The sequence below is a fragment of the Aquarana catesbeiana genome, linkage group LG04 (assembly GCF_042186555.1).
Source record: "Aquarana catesbeiana isolate 2022-GZ linkage group LG04, ASM4218655v1, whole genome shotgun sequence".
Taxonomy (NCBI): domain Eukaryota; kingdom Metazoa; phylum Chordata; class Amphibia; order Anura; family Ranidae; genus Aquarana; species Aquarana catesbeiana.
In genome coordinates this window covers 60,623,773-60,646,374 of record NC_133327.1, presented here as the reverse complement: position 1 = coordinate 60,646,374, position 22,602 = coordinate 60,623,773, and the positions used below count along the sequence as shown (strand labels likewise).

At 39.2% G+C, this 22,602-nt stretch overlaps 1 protein-coding gene across 2 annotated transcripts in view; it reads left to right on the top strand.

Moving 5' to 3' along the window:
• LOC141139289 (24-hydroxycholesterol 7-alpha-hydroxylase-like) overlaps window positions 1-22,602 on the top strand; it is a 224,264-nt gene that overhangs the window by 173,142 nt on the left and 28,520 nt on the right. For both annotated transcript variants that reach the window (XM_073625254.1, XM_073625253.1), the window contains one exon: window positions 956-1,043. In XM_073625254.1, the coding sequence (XP_073481355.1) occupies window positions 956-1,043 (88 nt within the window). The remainder of the gene's footprint in view (window positions 1-955; window positions 1,044-22,602) is intronic.

Here is a 22,602-nt window from a genome sequence, read left to right as displayed (position 1 = left end):
AGAATCTGTGGGGTTTTTTTTGTTCACCCGTTTCTTCAGGATTGACCACAAGTTCTCAATGGGATTATGGTTTTGGGAGTTTCTTGGCCATGGACTCAAAATGTTGATATTTTGTTCCCCAAGCCACTTAGTTATAACTTTTGCCTTATGGCAAGGTGCCCAATCATGCTGGAAAAGGCATTGTTTGTCACCAAACTGTTCATGGATGGTTGGGAGAAGTTGCTGACGTAGGATGTTTTTGTGCCATGTGTTCTTTAGGCAAAATTGTGAGGGAGCCCACTCTCTTGGCTGAGAAGAAACCCCACACATAAATGGACTTGGGATGCTTTATTGCTGGCATGACACAGAACTTATTGTGGTGCTCACCTTTTCTTCTCTGGACAAGGTTTTTTCCCAAATGACTTTACCCCAGTCCTCAGCAGTCCAATACCTGTACCTTTTGCAGAATATCAGTCTGTCCCTGATGTTTTTCCTGGAGAGAAATGGCTTCTTTGCTGCTCTTCTTGACACCAGACCATCCTCTAAAAGTCTTCTCATTGTGTGTGTGCAGATGCATTCACACCTGCCTGCTGCCATTCCCGAGCAAGCTTTGATGGTGGTGCCCTGATCCCACAGTTGAATCAACTGTAGGAGACGGTCCTGGTGCTTGCTGGACTTTCCTGGGCGCCCTGGAGCCTTCTTCACAAATGCAGTGGAAATGTTTTTTATTGGATTAAGTTCATTTTCCTGGCAAAGAGGGACTTTTGAATTGCTATTAATTTTAATTCATCTGATCGCTCTTCATAATCTGGAGTATATGTGAATTGCCATCATAAAAACTGAGACAGCAGACTTTATGAAAATTTTATATTTGTGTCATTCTCAAAACTTTTGGCCACGGCTGTACATTAAAAGCTGTCTTCTATCTTAATTATCAATGGCCAAGCTAACATTGTTTGTTTTTTTTTACATGCAGGTGGTTTGCCTTGATGGAAGTTCACATGTTGGTGATTTTATTCCTCTACAAATATGAGTTAGAGTTACTGGATCCACTTCCAAAAATGGTACATGTTTCGATTGCTTATGTGGCTTGTGGTGGTAAGGGGAAATTCCAGCTATGGAAAATTGATACATAATACATTGGTTCAGCTCAGACCAAGATATATAAACATACCTGGCCAATGCCCATGGAAGCTGGAAATCGTTGAAGTAGACACCACTACACCAGTGGCCTCCACTTGTTTTCGAGTCCTGTGTTTGTGGCTGCCCTGCTGCATTGTGAACACAGGAAATTGACCATTTTGCATGGGTGCCATTCAGGGCATGCTATGCATTTTCTGAACTAATGCAAAGCATTCTCTGATTGAAAGAGATGGGCAGGCAGAGTGTTGATATCTCACTCTCCACCTTGTCCAATTAGGAAACACTTTGCATGCCTTCAGAAATTTCAGCAGTGATTTCCAGCTTCCCAGGGTCATTAGCCAGGTATAGTATATACCTAGCTACATTGATCTAAGCTGGACCATAATAACTATGTATAAAATATCCAAACCTGGAATCCTTTAAAGTTGACATCCAGGTGGCAAAATAAAGTCTAAATACAAGCGGCATAGGTATTCTTAGTTGAACCTTGCTGTATTTTGTATATTATGTCCACATTTGTACAGTTGTCCATTATCAGTCTCTATACCTCGTCTCTGTGCAGGGGTTTCCGGTAGTAAAGACCAGTCACTGCAGTCTCTATCCCTGTGAAGTTTGACTGGTCTTGTATCCATCCCCTGTAGCTTTCTACCCCCCCCCCCCCCCCAGCTATGTACAGCATGCACAGCACATTTATGATGTTACCACTAATTGTGCAAGGTAATATCTTGGTTTGCATAGACTTTTGATGCACACAAAGTAGAATGGCTACTGAAGAATATATGTAATGTTTTTGTTCCCGTAGTTCAGCTTTAAGGTGGAACTTCAGCCAATGCAGTAGATTGGGGAAGGGTTAGAACATGGGTGTAGCATAAGGGGTCGCAGAGGTCGCAAGTAGAACCCCGTCAATTTTGCAGGGGGCCCCTGCGGTCTTCCTCTCACTGTAAGGGGCCAAGCGATATCCGAGTCACAGTGCAGACCAGGGGAGCTTTTGGTGCATTTTTAAGGTTCCGAGCGGAGGGCTGGAGCATAGCTAGCAGAGGGAGAATAGGGCGGCCAGCCTGGGAAGGAAAAATGTCAATGCTGACAAACGGGGGATGGAGGGATTGACACTCAGCCATCACAGGGCTGAGGGAGCGAACCAGGAGGAAGAGGAGAGCACCGTCCGAGAGCCGGAACCACTGTCATGAGGTAAATCACTGGTCAGATCCGTGCACACTGACACATGATGCCCCTACCTCACTCCCTCCAACACCTGCTGAGACCAGGGCCGGCACAAGCATAAGGCAGCTTATGTAGCTGCCTTAGGGTGCCGTAATAGGTAGGGTGGTAGCAGTTTAATCTTGCATACTTGCCAGATTATTAAATACATTTTCATGGTGGCTGAGCCCCTGGCTTTGTCCTGAGATTGGAGCTTGAGCCTCACTATTGTTCCTGCTCATATCTGACCTGCAGTGAGCAGGATCTCAGGTGGGTACACACACCATCCTCACCCGCCTTAGGTGATCAGCGGCCAAAACCTGTCCAGAACTTCCCTTTGCACCTCCGGCCAGCAGGCATCAGCTGAAGATATGGAGTGGGGAGGGGCATCTGTCTCGTGCAGGCATTGGGTTCAATGCACAAGCTGAGTGTCTGTAGAGGCAGCTGCTTACTCCAACCTGGCTGCATCAGAGAACCACTGACTGACAGCATGAGATATGGAGTGGCACCATGCACTGGTGGATGCAAAGGTGGGTGGCAGTGGGATGTAAAATAGGTCACATAGATGTACCAATAGAAGGAGGTAGGGATACAGAGGATGCTGAAAGGGAGGGGCACAGAGATGTCTTGGGATTGCAGATGTGGGAGATGGGGATGGGGGCAGTGTGCAGAGAGGTCTTAAGGGGTACACAGGCTTGCTGGGAGTATGGATGGGGAAGGGGGTGCTGGGGTATGTAGGTATAGAGGTACAGAGGTCTGGGGGTGCAGTGTTTTTCTGTGGGTACAGAGGTGTAAGATGGGTATGGATGTGTGCTGGGGGTATTACCCGGTGGGGGGAAGCAGGGGGGGTCATCTTTCATTACCTGGTGGGGGGAAGCAGGGGGGTCATCTTTTATTAACTGGTGGGGGGAAGAGGGGTCATCTGTCATAACCTGTGGGGGAGGGGGTCATCTGTCATTACCTGGCGGGGGGAAGGGGGGGTTATTAGTCATTACCTGGTTGGGGGAGGTGGGGGTCATTTCTTAGTAGGGGTATCTGTCATTACCTGGTGGGGGGTTCATCTGTCATTACCAGGAGGGGGAGTAATCTGTCTTTACAGGAGGAAAGGGCCACCTGTGATTATCTGAAGCAGGGGGCTCCTGAAGGAGAATGTCATCTGTGATTACCAGAAGGAGGCGGGAGGACATGTGTCCTTACCAGGAAGGAGGGGGGTCACCTTTCCCCAACATCCTGCACCTCCAAATCACTTCAGCCTGGCCATGAGAGAGGTAACTGGGTGCTGTTTAATAATGTATAAAAGAAAGGTGTAATATCCCAAGTGGTGCTCTCTGGTGCTCTGATCAGCCCCCCGCCCAGTACAGTATGTAAATCTGAAAGTCAGAGGGTCCGTCCAGCCCTGGCCAGGCCCTCTGAGTTTCCTCTTTATACATACAAGCCCAACGCTTTCACCCGCCAGCTCAGAGTGTGGTCTTCCTGCCCCCACTGTGTGTGTACAAGCAGCCGGCAGCAGGAGAGAGAGACCGCTACCATATATATCTCCAGCAAGAGACAGCCCACATGTATATACAGCAAGAGACAGCCCACATGTATATCTCCAGCAAGAGACAGCCCACACGTATATCCAGCAAGAGACAGCCCACACGTATATCCAGCAAGAGACAGCCCACACGTATATCTCCAGCAAGAGACAGCCCACATGTATATCCAGCAAGAGACAGCCCACATGTATATCCAGCAAGAGACAGCCCACATGTATATCCAGCAAGAGACAGCCCACATGTATATCTCCAGCAAGAGACAGCCCACATGTATATCCAGCAAGAGACAGCCCACATGTATATCTCCAGCAAGAGACAGCCCACATGTATATCTCCAGCAAGAGACAGCCCACATGTATATCTCCAGCAAGAGACAGCCCACATGTATATCTCCAGCAAGAGACAGCCCACATGTATATCTCCAGCAAGAGACAGCCCACATGTATATCTCCAGCAAGAGACAGCCCACATGTATATCTCCAGCAAGAGACAGCCCACATGTATATCCAGCAAGAGACAGCCCACATGTATATCTCCAGCAAGAGACAGCCCACATGTATATCCAGCAAGAGACAGCCCACATGTATATCCAGCAAGAGACAGCCCACATGTATATCCAGCAAGAGACAGCCCACATGTATATCCAGCAAGAGACAGCCCACATGTATGTCCAGCAAGAGACAGCCCACATGTATGTCCAGCAAGAGACAGCCCACATGTGTATATCCTGGCAGCAGCATTAATAGACACATATCTAAAAAGCAAGACAACAATGACGGTTAAACAATTACCGAAAGCAGTCTTGTTCTGGCAGACAGGAGTCTCAGGACAGGGCAGGACAGAACATGACACCACACAGCAACTCTTCCTCACAAAAGGAACATCCGCTCTGCTACAGGGAGAGGCGGAGTGCAACTGATATCACTCCACCCTCCCCTCTCTTAAGGCTGCAGCCGGAACTATAGGAGCTGTGTCGGCTTATGCAGCTGGCAGCAGCATTAACCAACTTAACCAAAAAAAAAAGTCCTGCTGCTTGGCAGAGGTGTCGGAACGCAGTTCCGCTAAGTTCTGGCAGAAAAAAGCCCTGGGTACAATAATGAGTGTCTGCAGGCAACAGTGAAGCGTGCAAGTTTAGGGTTGCATTTCTGCAAATGGAGATTTGGTGTGTGATTGGCCCCAAATTTAATCTGCAGCAGGACAACGACCCCAAACATACAGCTAATGTCATTAAGAACTATCTTTTGACGTAAAGAAGAACATGGAGTCCTGGAAGTGATGGTTTGGCCCCCACAGAGCTCAGATCTCAACCTTATCGAGTCTGCCTGGGATTACATGAATAGACAGAAAGATATGGGGCCATCTATATCCACAGAAGATCTGTGTTTAGTTCTCCAAGATGTTTGGAACAACCTACCTGCTGAGTTCCTTCAAAAACTGTGTGCAAGTGTACCTAGAAGAATTGATGCTGGTTTGAAGGCAAAGGGTGGTCACACCAAATACTGATTTGATATGGATTTCTCTTCTGTTTATTTACTTTACATTACTTACATTACATTTTGTTAATTGATAAAAATAAACTATTAACATTTTTATTTATAAAAGCATTCTTAAAAGAGAAGTATGTTTTTTTTTTTTAAAACAATGCTTAGCTAGGTGGATGCAGCATCAGTCCCCCGCCAGCTCTAAGACTGAGAACCGAGCGATCAAAGACCGCTGATCACTCCATGAGCAGAGAGCTGGTGACTGTCAGTCACCGGCTCTCTGCTCTGCCCCCCCCCCCCCTTCGTGCTATGGAGCACTGAGCTGTGGAGGGGACAGAAGTAGGAGGTTTACTGAGAGGCTGAGCCAGGTGCCAGTCTAGGGTTTTGGGGGGTCCCCGACCATATTGTCGCAATCTTGCCCCAGCTTGGACCAGCTCTGTGATGTCAGCCGACAGTGGGCTTCAGCCTGCTGTCTGCTGAAAATGGGTCAACAGGAGAAGTACAGCCAAACGAGCTTTGCTGGACTTTTCCTTTAAATTTACAACCTTTTTTTCACACCTTGTGAAAATATATGTGTCACTGGCGCAAAACCTATCCTATCCAAAAATAGTGTAAGTGGTATTTATAGCTGCTGCATCCAAAAAATTTTCCAGAGAAAAATTAAATTAAAAGTGCTATGTGAGTGGATGCGCTGCTCCCATCTGTGCTCTCTATATTACCTGTGTATGTGCTATCTTAATAGCCTAATTTGGTTCACCATCCACCTAACAGGTTATATCTCATTTATACAATAATCATATGTTTGTATAATTCATCACATGTGAACAACAACTTAATCCAAATACTTTAAATCATATAAAAAGTCCAGTGACATATGTCACATAATGATAGACTCTTCTTCATATATGTTGCAAATCATCCGTTATAATTGCCGTGGGCGGCGTGCTCTTGTGTGTGGTATCAGATTAAAGTGACTTAGTGCTTCACCACCACCTGTGAGATTTGCCACTCACCAGATTAATCTTTAAAACTGCACCTTTGGTTCATTAACAGGGATAACCACTCCACTCAAAGGAAACTTTCTCCAATATCTATACCAGGTCCTCAATGTTCCTCATGCAAACGGATAAAAAACCATCATCGCGCAATAACGTTTAAAACCTTTATTCCATACATAAAAAACACTTTGCACTCACATTTCCAAGTGCCATTAGGCCGGCACCGAGCTTTTCCCGCAGTTAAGGACGGGTGGGCACTGCAGCCCGGTTCGTCTGGTGTGTGCTAGATGGTCTCCGTTACCGCTTACGTTCCCCCCTGTTTGCGTTCGCGTCCTCTCCAAACCCCGTTCGTTCCCGGTCACGTGGGTACGGTAATCTCCCAGCAGCCTCTACGCGTTTCGCAATCAAATTTGCGTCATCAGGAAGCTGCTGTGTGATTGGTTCTCATTCTATTTATGTTGTGTGCGGGCGGAAATTGTTTTGCCGCCATCTTGGATGTGGGAATTCCCTTAGTTCCGTTCTATTGGGGCTTTCTTTCTCTTAGCACCATTTTGCTTATGGGCAATTCTCCCATTCCGTGATTGTTCATTGCACCCGCTGTTTCCCCCCTCTACCATTGTTAATACTCATTCCAATTTACCTATTGTTATATTAGTTGTATATGAATGGTTATAAACTAACCCGTCCGTATCTGCTGGAGAGGCTCTCACATGTTAAAAAATACATAGATACATGGCCTTTGTTGGCCTTTATGTGCTTTAACTAAAAAAACTTTTTATGCACATTGTTATTCCATAATTGATTACCACTAGATCTGTAATATGGAACAGCAAATCCTTACCCTTTCTAAAATAATTTTTTACATAGCAACTATCCAGAAAATTAAATTAAATTAAAAATCAAATATAAAAATGAAAATGAAAATAAAATTTAAATTAAAATAAAAATAAAAATAAAAATAATATATAAAAATAATATAATAAAAAATAATAAATAAAATAAAATAAAGAAAAAAAGAAAAAATGAAAAAATAAAAATAAATAAAAAATAAAGAAAAAATGACAAAAAATTGAAAAAATATGAAAAATATAATAAAAATAAAAATAAAAATAAAAATAAAAATGAAAAGATAAATAAAATAAAATAAAAGTAAAAATAAAAATAAAAATAAAAATAAAAATTAAAATTTAAAATAAAAATAAAAAATGAATAAAAATAAAAATAAATATAAAAATAAATATAAGAATAAAAATAAAAATAAAATAAAATAAAAATAAAAATGAAATTGCTAAAAATGTGAAAATCTGATATAGAATGTAAATTGATTTTAGTAATTTTCCAAAAAACAGTTGATGTCTAGTTCCACGTTCAACCCCTGTGGCCTCATCGTGTCCATTTTGAATATCCAGTGGGTTTCGTTCTTTGAAACCTCCCTTCTCATGTTGGTGTTCCTCCAATTGCGTTCTATTCTGTCTATCCCATAAAATTTTAAATGTTGGGGGTTTCTGCCATGTATGTCCCTAAAATGTTTAGATACACTATGGTGTTTAAATCCTTTTTTAATATTTCTGACATGTTCGCCTATTCTAATTGACAAAGCTCTAGTTGTTCTGCCTACGTACTGTAGTCCACAACTGCACTCCAGTACGTAGGTGACATGTGTACTACTACAGGTTATCAACTTTTCTATTTTATATGTCTGCTTGTTGGTATTTGACCTAAAGTCTGTTATTTTTTTGTCTTTCTTATTGGTGGATCTACAGGCTTTGCACTTTCCGCATCTATAAAATCCCTTCTGATTAAAAAAATTTGACAAACTTTTGGGAGGGTCTGGCACATTTTTGACTATTTTGTCCCTGATCCTTCTTGCTTTTCTATATATAAATGTTGGTTTTCGGGGTAGTACTTTACTCAGTTGTGGGTCGCTACTGATGATGGGCCAGTTGTTCTTTATAATATGTTCCAATTCCTTATATTGAGTATTAAAACCCGTGATAAATGGTATATTGTCATCCTGGTTGTTTTTCTTTGTTTTGTTACTGAGAATTGCTTCCCTATCAATGTTAGCCACTTTTTCTCGTGTGTTCTCCAGTATACTCCTTTTATAACCTTTTTCTATGAACCTGTCTATCAGGATATTCGTCTGTCGGAAATAGTCCTCCATTTGGTCACAATTCCGTCTAATCCTGATAAACTGGCTCTTTGGAATGGATATTTTCCACTGGGGGTGGTGACAGCTCCCCATTGGTATGTACCCATTCCGGTCCGTTTCTTTGAAGTGTGTTCTGGTCCCAAGTGTGTTTTTATTTTTGTATATTTCTAAGTCCAAAAAATTAATTGTTTGTTGATGTACTGTAGCAGTGAATTTTATGTCATACTGGTTGCCACCAATATGCTGAATGAACTGTTCCAACTCTTCGTGGCTTCCCTTCCATATTATCAGGATATCGTCAATGTAGCGTTTGTATAGCAGCAAATGTGGCCAGCATCTTCCGTAAATTTCTTCCTCCTCCCATTTACTCAGGAAGATGTTGGCCACACTCGGTGCATACTTGTTCCCCATGCCTACCCCTTTAATTTGTCTATAGTATTTATGGTCGTGCCAGAAAAAATTATTCCCCATGGCCATTCTTAATCCCTCCAAAATAAACCTCCTTTGTTTTAATTTTAGGTCCGATAGGTTTTTCATTCCCCATGCTACTGCTGCCAGGGCATCGGTTTGTTTAATGTTGGTGTACAACGACTCCACATCTAGTGTTACCAATAGTGTGGAGTTGTCTACCTTTAGGTTTTTTAAATTGTTAATAACATCTTTACTGTCTTTAAGAAATGACTTCCCTTCTCCTGCTATAGGTTGGAGGAATACGTCTAGGTACTCTCCCAACCTAGAATGTATTGACTCAATGCCACTGATTATGGGTCTCCCTGGTGGCTTAGTTTTACTTTTGTGGATTTTGGGGACTTGGTATATCACTGGTATTCTTGGGGCCTCTGTCAATAAGTATCTTCCTTCTTTTTTGTTCAGGATTTTATCCGCTATACCCTTATCTAGGTATTCTTTTAATTTCTTTTTTAACTCTCTGTTTGGATTCTTTTTGAGGGGTTGGTAGGTACTTGGATCCTTGACTAATCTTTCCAACTCTTTATAATAGTCTTCTTTTGTTAGGATCACTACACCCCCCCCCTTATCGGCCGGTCGTATTACTATGTTTTTCCTTTTTTCTAGTTTCCTTAATCCCTGCCATATTCTATCCTTACTACTTTTTGTTGGTTTAATGTTTCTTATCTCCTTTTCCACTAGCCTTTTGAACACCTCTATGTGTTGGTTAGTGGTAGACCTGGGGTTGAACGTGGATTTGTTCCTCAGCTTGCTATGTTTGTATACCGTATCGGTATGTTGATGTTGTGATTCTTCTTTTTCCAAAAAATATTTCTTTAAACTTAGTTTTCTGATAAACTTTTGTAAATCTATAAAAGCTTCAAATTGATTGAAAGTTGCCTTGGGTGCATATTTAATTCCACTGTCTAATACTAATAGTTCTTCCTGGGTAAAGGTTACATCTGTTAAATTAAAAATACCCTCCCCTAGTTTTCTCTTTTCCTTTTTGCCTCTCCCTCTACAGCCTCTTTTTCTCTTTGGTTTGTACTTTCTCCAGATTCTTGGGGGTTCCTGCTCCAACTCCCCCTGTTGGTTTGGAATACTGGCATGGGTGGTTTGTACGGTTCTCTCCAGTCCCGCCATTCCCCCTGCCACATAGGTGGGCCATAGTTGGGATTATAATTTGAATAATATCCCCTTCCTCTACCCCTGTACCCTCCTCTCCAAGGCCTGGAATATTGACCCAAAGGAGGAGGGTAGGTGGGTGGATTCATCGTTCGATTTTCGTGTTCGGGTTTTTTATTCACCTTTCTCTGATTGGTAGTTGGGGTGTGTGCTGACTTCCCAATTTCTCTTCTTATTAGATTTGCCTTTGGGGTACCTGGTGTGTCATTGGTTCCTTTGTCTGCATCTACATCCCTGATGTTCACCTCCTCATTCAGGGATGTGTTTGCAGAGTTGGTGGGTGTTTCCTCCTCCTGCCACCTATATACTTTCCCTTCTACATAATCTTTTTTGTCCCTTTGATATTTCTTAACTTTTTTGTTCTTTACTTCATTATCCAATTTAGTTAAAAACTCTTGTAGTTTTGCCACTCTAGTTTTATACTCATTTGTTTCTACATGTGGTATCATGTTATCCCTAATGGTGCCAATGGTGGATTCAATCTTTTTCAATTTGGTTCTCCTTCTTTCAATTATGATTTCTAACAATTTATTTTCACAACCATTGAAAAAATCAAACCAAGTTCTGGATAGATTTTCATCTATTATTCCATCATTGGGGCCTAAGTCCCATCTGAGCCTTCTTGGGGTGATTTTAGCCTCTCTATATTGATCCAATGTGTGGATATCCCACCATATTCTGATTTGCTTGTCCATGGCATTCTTTAAGTGTTTAAAGTTTTGCTCCAAGCTGAGTGCTGTGGTGTTATCATAATTATGGAAAAGTTCGCCCAGATCTAACTTGCGATTAGCTAGAAATGAGAAAACCTCCATGTTATGCTGCCCGTGAAAAAAAATTATATATATATAAATATATATAGATAAAAAATTGTGAAAATATATGTGTCACTGGCGCAAAACCTATCCTATCCAAAAATAGTGTAAGTGGTATTTATAGCTGCTGCATCCAAAAAATTTTCCAGAGAAAAATTAAATTAAAAGTGCTATGTGAGTGGATGCGCTGCTCCCATCTGTGCTCTCTATATTACCTGTGTATGTGCTATCTTAATAGCCTAATTTGGTTCACCATCCACCTAACAGGTTATATCTCATTTATACAATAATCATATGTTTGTATAATTCATCACATGTGAACAACAACTTAATCCAAATACTTTAAATCATATAAAAAGTCCAGTGACATATGTCACATAATGATAGACTCTTCTTCATATATGTTGCAAATCATCCGTTATAATTGCCGTGGGCGGCGTGCTCTTGTGTGTGGTATCAGATTAAAGTGACTTAGTGCTTCACCACCACCTGTGAGATTTGCCACTCACCAGATTAATCTTTAAAACTGCACCTTTGGTTCATTAACAGGGATAACCACTCCACTCAAAGGAAACTTTCTCCAATATCTATACCAGGTCCTCAATGTTCCTCATGCAAACGGATAAAAAACCATCATCGCGCAATAACGTTTAAAACCTTTATTCCATACATAAAAAACACTTTGCACTCACATTTCCAAGTGCCATTAGGCCGGCACCGAGCTTTTCCCGCAGTTAAGGACGGGTGGGCACTGCAGCCCGGTTCGTCTGGTGTGTGCTAGATGGTCTCCGTTACCGCTTACGTTCCCCCCTGTTTGCGTTCGCGTCCTCTCCAAACCCCGTTCGTTCCCGGTCACGTGGGTACGGTAATCTCCCAGCAGCCTCTACGCGTTTCGCAATCAAATTTGCGTCATCAGGAAGCTGCTGTGTGATTGGTTCTCATTCTATTTATGTTGTGTGCGGGCGGAAATTGTTTTGCCGCCATCTTGGATGTGGGAATTCCCTTAGTTCCGTTCTATTGGGGCTTTCTTTCTCTTAGCACCATTTTGCTTATGGGCAATTCTCCCATTCCGTGATTGTTCATTGCACCCGCTGTTTCCCCCCTCTACCATTGTTAATACTCATTCCAATTTACCTATTGTTATATTAGTTGTATATGAATGGTTATAAACTAACCCGTCCGTATCTGCTGGAGAGGCTCTCACATGTTAAAAAATACATAGATACATGGCCTTTGTTGGCCTTTATGTGCTTTAACTAAAAAAACTTTTTATGCACATTGTTATTCCATAATTGATTACCACTAGATCTGTAATATGGAACAGCAAATCCTTACCCTTTCTAAAATAATTTTTTACATAGCAACTATCCAGAAAATTAAATTAAATTAAAAATCAAATATAAAAATGAAAATGAAAATAAAATTTAAATTAAAATAAAAATAAAAATAAAAATAATATATAAAAATAATATAATAAAAAATAATAAATAAAATAAAATAAAGAAAAAAAGAAAAAATGAAAAAATAAAAATAAATAAAAAATAAAGAAAAAATGACAAAAAATTGAAAAAATATGAAAAATATAATAAAAATAAAAATAAAAATAAAAATAAAAATGAAAAGATAAATAAAATAAAATAAAAGTAAAAATAAAAATAAAAATAAAAATAAAAATTAAAATTTAAAATAAAAATAAAAAATGAATAAAAATAAAAATAAATATAAGAATAAAAATAAAAATAAAATAAAATAAAAATAAAAATGAAATTGCTAAAAATGTGAAAATCTGATATAGAATGTAAATTGATTTTAGTAATTTTCCAAAAAACAGTTGATGTCTAGTTCCACGTTCAACCCCTGTGGCCTCATCGTGTCCATTTTGAATATCCAGTGGGTTTCGTTCTTTGAAACCTCCCTTCTCATGTTGGTGTTCCTCCAATTGCGTTCTATTCTGTCTATCCCATAAAATTTTAAATGTTGGGGGTTTCTGCCATGTATGTCCCTAAAATGTTTAGATACACTATGGTGTTTAAATCCTTTTTTAATATTTCTGACATGTTCGCCTATTCTAATTGACAAAGCTCTAGTTGTTCTGCCTACGTACTGTAGTCCACAACTGCACTCCAGTACGTAGGTGACATGTGTACTACTACAGGTTATCAACTTTTCTATTTTATATGTCTGCTTGTTGGTATTTGACCTAAAGTCTGTTATTTTTTTGTCTTTCTTATTGGTGGATCTACAGGCTTTGCACTTTCCGCATCTATAAAATCCCTTCTGATTAAAAAAATTTGACAAACTTTTGGGAGGGTCTGGCACATTTTTGACTATTTTGTCCCTGATCCTTCTTGCTTTTCTATATATAAATGTTGGTTTTCGGGGTAGTACTTTACTCAGTTGTGGGTCGCTACTGATGATGGGCCAGTTGTTCTTTATAATATGTTCCAATTCCTTATATTGAGTATTAAAACCCGTGATAAATGGTATATTGTCATCCTGGTTGTTTTTCTTTGTTTTGTTACTGAGAATTGCTTCCCTATCAATGTTAGCCACTTTTTCTCGTGTGTTCTCCAGTATACTCCTTTTATAACCTTTTTCTATGAACCTGTCTATCAGGATATTCGTCTGTCGGAAATAGTCCTCCATTTGGTCACAATTCCGTCTAATCCTGATAAACTGGCTCTTTGGAATGGATATTTTCCACTGGGGGTGGTGACAGCTCCCCATTGGTATGTACCCATTCCGGTCCGTTTCTTTGAAGTGTGTTCTGGTCCCAAGTGTGTTTTTATTTTTGTATATTTCTAAGTCCAAAAAATTAATTGTTTGTTGATGTACTGTAGCAGTGAATTTTATGTCATACTGGTTGCCACCAATATGCTGAATGAACTGTTCCAACTCTTCGTGGCTTCCCTTCCATATTATCAGGATATCGTCAATGTAGCGTTTGTATAGCAGCAAATGTGGCCAGCATCTTCCGTAAATTTCTTCCTCCTCCCATTTACTCAGGAAGATGTTGGCCACACTCGGTGCATACTTGTTCCCCATGCCTACCCCTTTAATTTGTCTATAGTATTTATGGTCGTGCCAGAAAAAATTATTCCCCATGGCCATTCTTAATCCCTCCAAAATAAACCTCCTTTGTTTTAATTTTAGGTCCGATAGGTTTTTCATTCCCCATGCTACTGCTGCCAGGGCATCGGTTTGTTTAATGTTGGTGTACAACGACTCCACATCTAGTGTTACCAATAGTGTGGAGTTGTCTACCTTTAGGTTTTTTAAATTGTTAATAACATCTTTACTGTCTTTAAGAAATGACTTCCCTTCTCCTGCTATAGGTTGGAGGAATACGTCTAGGTACTCTCCCAACCTAGAATGTATTGACTCATTGCCACTGATTATGGGTCTCCCTGGTGGCTTAGTTTTACTTTTGTGGATTTTGGGGACTTGGTATATCACTGGTATTCTTGGGGCCTCTGTCAATAAGTATCTTCCTTCTTTTTTGTTCAGGATTTTATCCGCTATACCCTTATCTAGGTATTCTTTTAATTTCTTTTTTAACTCTCTGTTTGGATTCTTTTTGAGGGGTTGGTAGGTACTTGGATCCTTGACTAATCTTTCCAACTCTTTATAATAGTCTTCTTTTGTTAGGATCACTACACCCCCCCCCTTATCGGCCGGTCGTATTACTATGTTTTTCCTTTTTTCTAGTTTCCTTAATCCCTGCCATATTCTATCCTTACTACTTTTTGTTGGTTTAATGTTTCTTATCTCCTTTTCCACTAGCCTTTTGAACACCTCTATGTGTTGGTTAGTGGTAGACCTGGGGTTGAACGTGGATTTGTTCCTCAGCTTGCTATGTTTGTATACCGTATCGGTATGTTGATGTTGTGATTCTTCTTTTTCCAAAAAATATTTCTTTAAACTTAGTTTTCTGATAAACTTTTGTAAATCTATAAAAGCTTCAAATTGATTGAAAGTTGCCTTGGGTGCATATTTAATTCCACTGTCTAATACTAATAGTTCTTCCTGGGTAAAGGTTACATCTGTTAAATTAAAAATACCCTCCCCTAGTTTTCTCTTTTCCTTTTTGCCTCTCCCTCTACAGCCTCTTTTTCTCTTTGGTTTGTACTTTCTCCAGATTCTTGGGGGTTCCTGCTCCAACTCCCCCTGTTGGTTTGGAATACTGGCATGGGTGGTTTGTACGGTTCTCTCCAGTCCCGCCATTCCCCCTGCCACATAGGTGGGCCATAGTTGGGATTATAATTTGAATAATATCCCCTTCCTCTACCCCTGTACCCTCCTCTCCAAGGCCTGGAATATTGACCCAAAGGAGGAGGGTAGGTGGGTGGATTCATCGTTCGATTTTCGTGTTCGGGTTTTTTATTCACCTTTCTCTGATTGGTAGTTGGGGTGTGTGCTGACTTCCCAATTTCTCTTCTTATTAGATTTGCCTTTGGGGTACCTGGTGTGTCATTGGTTCCTTTGTCTGCATCTACATCCCTGATGTTCACCTCCTCATTCAGGGATGTGTTTGCAGAGTTGGTGGGTGTTTCCTCCTCCTGCCACCTATATACTTTCCCTTCTACATAATCTTTTTTGTCCCTTTGATATTTCTTAACTTTTTTGTTCTTTACTTCATTATCCAATTTAGTTAAAAACTCTTGTAGTTTTGCCACTCTAGTTTTATACTCATTTGTTTCTACATGTGGTATCATGTTATCCCTAATGGTGCCAATGGTGGATTCAATCTTTTTCAATTTGGTTCTCCTTCTTTCAATTATGATTTCTAACAATTTATTTTCACAACCATTGAAAAAATCAAACCAAGTTCTGGATAGATTTTCATCTATTATTCCATCATTGGGGCCTAAGTCCCATCTGAGCCTTCTTGGGGTGATTTTAGCCTCTCTATATTGATCCAATGTGTGGATATCCCACCATATTCTGATTTGCTTGTCCATGGCATTCTTTAAGTGTTTAAAGTTTTGCTCCAAGCTGAGTGCTGTGGTGTTATCATAATTATGGAAAAGTTCGCCCAGATCTAACTTGCGATTAGCTAGAAATGAGAAAACCTCCATGTTATGCTGCCCGTGAAAAAAAATTATATATATATAAATATATATAGATAAAAAATTGTGAAAATATATGTGTCACTGGCGCAAAACCTATCCTATCCAAAAATAGTGTAAGTGGTATTTATAGCTGCTGCATCCAAAAAATTTTCCAGAGAAAAATTAAATTAAAAGTGCTATGTGAGTGGATGCGCTGCTCCCATCTGTGCTCTCTATATTACCTGTGTATGTGCTATCTTAATAGCCTAATTTGGTTCACCATCCACCTAACAGGTTATATCTCATTTATACAATAATCATATGTTTGTATAATTCATCACATGTGAACAACAACTTAATCCAAATACTTTAAATCATATAAAAAGTCCAGTGACATATGTCACATAATGATAGACTCTTCTTCATATATGTTGCAAATCATCCGTTATAATTGCCGTGGGCGGCGTGCTCTTGTGTGTGGTATCAGATTAAAGTGACTTAGTGCTTCACCACCACCTGTGAGATTTGCCACTCACCAGATTAATCTTTAAAACTGCACCTTTGGTTCATTAACAGGGATAACCACTCCACTCAAAGGAAACTTTCTCCAATATCTATACCAGGTCCTCAATGTTCCTCATGCAAACGGATAAAAAACCATCATCGCGCAATAACGTTTAAAACCTTTATTCCATACATAAAAAACACTTTGCACTCACATTTCCAAGTGCCATTAGGCCGGCACCGAGCTTTTCCCGCAGTTAAGGACGGGTGGGCACTGCAGCCCGGTTCGTCTGGTGTGTGCTAGATGGTCTCCGTTACCGCTTACGTTCCCCCCTGTTTGCGTTCGCGTCCTCTCCAAACCCCGTTCGTTCCCGGTCACGTGGGTACGGTAATCTCCCAGCAGCCTCTACGCGTTTCGCAATCAAATTTGCGTCATCAGGAAGCTGCTGTGTGATTGGTTCTCATTCTATTTATGTTGTGTGCGGGCGGAAATTGTTTTGCCGCCATCTTGGATGTGGGAATTCCCTTAGTTCCGTTCTATTGGGGCTTTCTTTCTCTTAGCACCATTTTGCTTATGGGCAATTCTCCCATTCCGTGATTGTTCATTGCACCCGCTGTTTCCCCCCTCTACCATTGTTAATACTCATTCCAATTTACCTATTGTTATATTAGTTGTATATGAATGGTTATAAACTAACCCGTCCGTATCTGCTGGAGAGGCTCTCACATGTTAAAAAATACATAGATACATGGCCTTTGTTGGCCTTTATGTGCTTTAACTAAAAAAACTTTTTATGCACATTGTTATTCCATAATTGATTACCACTAGATCTGTAATATGGAACAGCAAATCCTTACCCTTTCTAAAATAATTTTTTACATAGCAACTATCCAGAAAATTAAATTAAATTAAAAATCAAATATAAAAATGAAAATGAAAATAAAATTTAAATTAAAATAAAAATAAAAATAAAAATAATATATAAAAATAATATAATAAAAAATAATAAATAAAATAAAATAAAGAAAAAAAGAAAAAATGAAAAAATAAAAATAAATAAAAAATAAAGAAAAAATGACAAAAAATTGAAAAAATATGAAAAATATAATAAAAATAAAAATAAAAATAAAAATAAAAATGAAAAGATAAATAAAATAAAATAAAAGTAAAAATAAAAATAAAAATAAAAATAAAAATTAAAATTTAAAATAAAAATAAAAAATGAATAAAAATAAAAATAAATATAAGAATAAAAATAAAAATAAAATAAAATAAAAATAAAAATGAAATTGCTAAAAATGTGAAAATCTGATATAGAATGTAAATTGATTTTAGTAATTTTCCAAAAAACAGTTGATGTCTAGTTCCACGTTCAACCCCTGTGGCCTCATCGTGTCCATTTTGAATATCCAGTGGGTTTCGTTCTTTGAAACCTCCCTTCTCATGTTGGTGTTCCTCCAATTGCGTTCTATTCTGTCTATCCCATAAAATTTTAAATGTTGGGGGTTTCTGCCATGTATGTCCCTAAAATGTTTAGATACACTATGGTGTTTAAATCCTTTTTTAATATTTCTGACATGTTCGCCTATTCTAATTGACAAAGCTCTAGTTGTTCTGCCTACGTACTGTAGTCCACAACTGCACTCCAGTACGTAGGTGACATGTGTACTACTACAGGTTATCAACTTTTCTATTTTATATGTCTGCTTGTTGGTATTTGACCTAAAGTCTGTTATTTTTTTGTCTTTCTTATTGGTGGATCTACAGGCTTTGCACTTTCCGCATCTATAAAATCCCTTCTGATTAAAAAAATTTGACAAACTTTTGGGAGGGTCTGGCACATTTTTGACTATTTTGTCCCTGATCCTTCTTGCTTTTCTATATATAAATGTTGGTTTTCGGGGTAGTACTTTACTCAGTTGTGGGTCGCTACTGATGATGGGCCAGTTGTTCTTTATAATATGTTCCAATTCCTTATATTGAGTATTAAAACCCGTGATAAATGGTATATTGTCATCCTGGTTGTTTTTCTTTGTTTTGTTACTGAGAATTGCTTCCCTATCAATGTTAGCCACTTTTTCTCGTGTGTTCTCCAGTATACTCCTTTTATAACCTTTTTCTATGAACCTGTCTATCAGGATATTCGTCTGTCGGAAATAGTCCTCCATTTGGTCACAATTCCGTCTAATCCTGATAAACTGGCTCTTTGGAATGGATATTTTCCACTGGGGGTGGTGACAGCTCCCCATTGGTATGTACCCATTCCGGTCCGTTTCTTTGAAGTGTGTTCTGGTCCCAAGTGTGTTTTTATTTTTGTATATTTCTAAGTCCAAAAAATTAATTGTTTGTTGATGTACTGTAGCAGTGAATTTTATGTCATACTGGTTGCCACCAATATGCTGAATGAACTGTTCCAACTCTTCGTGGCTTCCCTTCCATATTATCAGGATATCGTCAATGTAGCGTTTGTATAGCAGCAAATGTGGCCAGCATCTTCCGTAAATTTCTTCCTCCTCCCATTTACTCAGGAAGATGTTGGCCACACTCGGTGCATACTTGTTCCCCATGCCTACCCCTTTAATTTGTCTATAGTATTTATGGTCGTGCCAGAAAAAATTATTCCCCATGGCCATTCTTAATCCCTCCAAAATAAACCTCCTTTGTTTTAATTTTAGGTCCGATAGGTTTTTCATTCCCCATGCTACTGCTGCCAGGGCATCGGTTTGTTTAATGTTGGTGTACAACGACTCCACATCTAGTGTTACCAATAGTGTGGAGTTGTCTACCTTTAGGTTTTTTAAATTGTTAATAACATCTTTACTGTCTTTAAGAAATGACTTCCCTTCTCCTGCTATAGGTTGGAGGAATACGTCTAGGTACTCTCCCAACCTAGAATGTATTGACTCAATGCCACTGATTATGGGTCTCCCTGGTGGCTTAGTTTTACTTTTGTGGATTTTGGGGACTTGGTATATCACTGGTATTCTTGGGGCCTCTGTCAATAAGTATCTTCCTTCTTTTTTGTTCAGGATTTTATCCGCTATACCCTTATCTAGGTATTCTTTTAATTTCTTTTTTAACTCTCTGTTTGGATTCTTTTTGAGGGGTTGGTAGGTACTTGGATCCTTGACTAATCTTTCCAACTCTTTATAATAGTCTTCTTTTGTTAGGATCACTACACCCCCCCCCTTATCGGCCGGTCGTATTACTATGTTTTTCCTTTTTTCTAGTTTCCTTAATCCCTGCCATATTCTATCCTTACTACTTTTTGTTGGTTTAATGTTTCTTATCTCCTTTTCCACTAGCCTTTTGAACACCTCTATGTGTTGGTTAGTGGTAGACCTGGGGTTGAACGTGGATTTGTTCCTCAGCTTGCTATGTTTGTATACCGTATCGGTATGTTGATGTTGTGATTCTTCTTTTTCCAAAAAATATTTCTTTAAACTTAGTTTTCTGATAAACTTTTGTAAATCTATAAAAGCTTCAAATTGATTGAAAGTTGCCTTGGGTGCATATTTAATTCCACTGTCTAATACTAATAGTTCTTCCTGGGTAAAGGTTACATCTGTTAAATTAAAAATACCCTCCCCTAGTTTTCTCTTTTCCTTTTTGCCTCTCCCTCTACAGCCTCTTTTTCTCTTTGGTTTGTACTTTCTCCAGATTCTTGGGGGTTCCTGCTCCAACTCCCCCTGTTGGTTTGGAATACTGGCATGGGTGGTTTGTACGGTTCTCTCCAGTCCCGCCATTCCCCCTGCCACATAGGTGGGCCATAGTTGGGATTATAATTTGAATAATATCCCCTTCCTCTACCCCTGTACCCTCCTCTCCAAGGCCTGGAATATTGACCCAAAGGAGGAGGGTAGGTGGGTGGATTCATCGTTCGATTTTCGTGTTCGGGTTTTTTATTCACCTTTCTCTGATTGGTAGTTGGGGTGTGTGCTGACTTCCCAATTTCTCTTCTTATTAGATTTGCCTTTGGGGTACCTGGTGTGTCATTGGTTCCTTTGTCTGCATCTACATCCCTGATGTTCACCTCCTCATTCAGGGATGTGTTTGCAGAGTTGGTGGGTGTTTCCTCCTCCTGCCACCTATATACTTTCCCTTCTACATAATCTTTTTTGTCCCTTTGATATTTCTTAACTTTTTTGTTCTTTACTTCATTATCCAATTTAGTTAAAAACTCTTGTAGTTTTGCCACTCTAGTTTTATACTCATTTGTTTCTACATGTGGTATCATGTTATCCCTAATGGTGCCAATGGTGGATTCAATCTTTTTCAATTTGGTTCTCCTTCTTTCAATTATGATTTCTAACAATTTATTTTCACAACCATTGAAAAAATCAAACCAAGTTCTGGATAGATTTTCATCTATTATTCCATCATTGGGGCCTAAGTCCCATCTGAGCCTTCTTGGGGTGATTTTAGCCTCTCTATATTGATCCAATGTGTGGATATCCCACCATATTCTGATTTGCTTGTCCATGGCATTCTTTAAGTGTTTAAAGTTTTGCTCCAAGCTGAGTGCTGTGGTGTTATCATAATTATGGAAAAGTTCGCCCAGATCTAACTTGCGATTAGCTAGAAATGAGAAAACCTCCATGTTATGCTGCCCGTGAAAAAAAATTATATATATATAAATATATATAGATAAAAAATTGTGAAAATATATGTGTCACTGGCGCAAAACCTATCCTATCCAAAAATAGTGTAAGTGGTATTTATAGCTGCTGCATCCAAAAAATTTTCCAGAGAAAAATTAAATTAAAAGTGCTATGTGAGTGGATGCGCTGCTCCCATCTGTGCTCTCTATATTACCTGTGTATGTGCTATCTTAATAGCCTAATTTGGTTCACCATCCACCTAACAGGTTATATCTCATTTATACAATAATCATATGTTTGTATAATTCATCACATGTGAACAACAACTTAATCCAAATACTTTAAATCATATAAAAAGTCCAGTGACATATGTCACATAATGATAGACTCTTCTTCATATATGTTGCAAATCATCCGTTATAATTGCCGTGGGCGGCGTGCTCTTGTGTGTGGTATCAGATTAAAGTGACTTAGTGCTTCACCACCACCTGTGAGATTTGCCACTCACCAGATTAATCTTTAAAACTGCACCTTTGGTTCATTAACAGGGATAACCACTCCACTCAAAGGAAACTTTCTCCAATATCTATACCAGGTCCTCAATGTTCCTCATGCAAACGGATAAAAAACCATCATCGCGCAATAACGTTTAAAACCTTTATTCCATACATAAAAAACACTTTGCACTCACATTTCCAAGTGCCATTAGGCCGGCACCGAGCTTTTCCCGCAGTTAAGGACGGGTGGGCACTGCAGCCCGGTTCGTCTGGTGTGTGCTAGATGGTCTCCGTTACCGCTTACGTTCCCCCCTGTTTGCGTTCGCGTCCTCTCCAAACCCCGTTCGTTCCCGGTCACGTGGGTACGGTAATCTCCCAGCAGCCTCTACGCGTTTCGCAATCAAATTTGCGTCATCAGGAAGCTGCTGTGTGATTGGTTCTCATTCTATTTATGTTGTGTGCGGGCGGAAATTGTTTTGCCGCCATCTTGGATGTGGGAATTCCCTTAGTTCCGTTCTATTGGGGCTTTCTTTCTCTTAGCACCATTTTGCTTATGGGCAATTCTCCCATTCCGTGATTGTTCATTGCACCCGCTGTTTCCCCCCTCTACCATTGTTAATACTCATTCCAATTTACCTATTGTTATATTAGTTGTATATGAATGGTTATAAACTAACCCGTCCGTATCTGCTGGAGAGGCTCTCACATGTTAAAAAATACATAGATACATGGCCTTTGTTGGCCTTTATGTGCTTTAACTAAAAAAACTTTTTATGCACATTGTTATTCCATAATTGATTACCACTAGATCTGTAATATGGAACAGCAAATCCTTACCCTTTCTAAAATAATTTTTTACATAGCAACTATCCAGAAAATTAAATTAAATTAAAAATCAAATATAAAAATGAAAATGAAAATAAAATTTAAATTAAAATAAAAATAAAAATAAAAATAATATATAAAATAATATAATAAAAAATAATAAATAAAATAAAATAAAGAAAAAAAGAAAA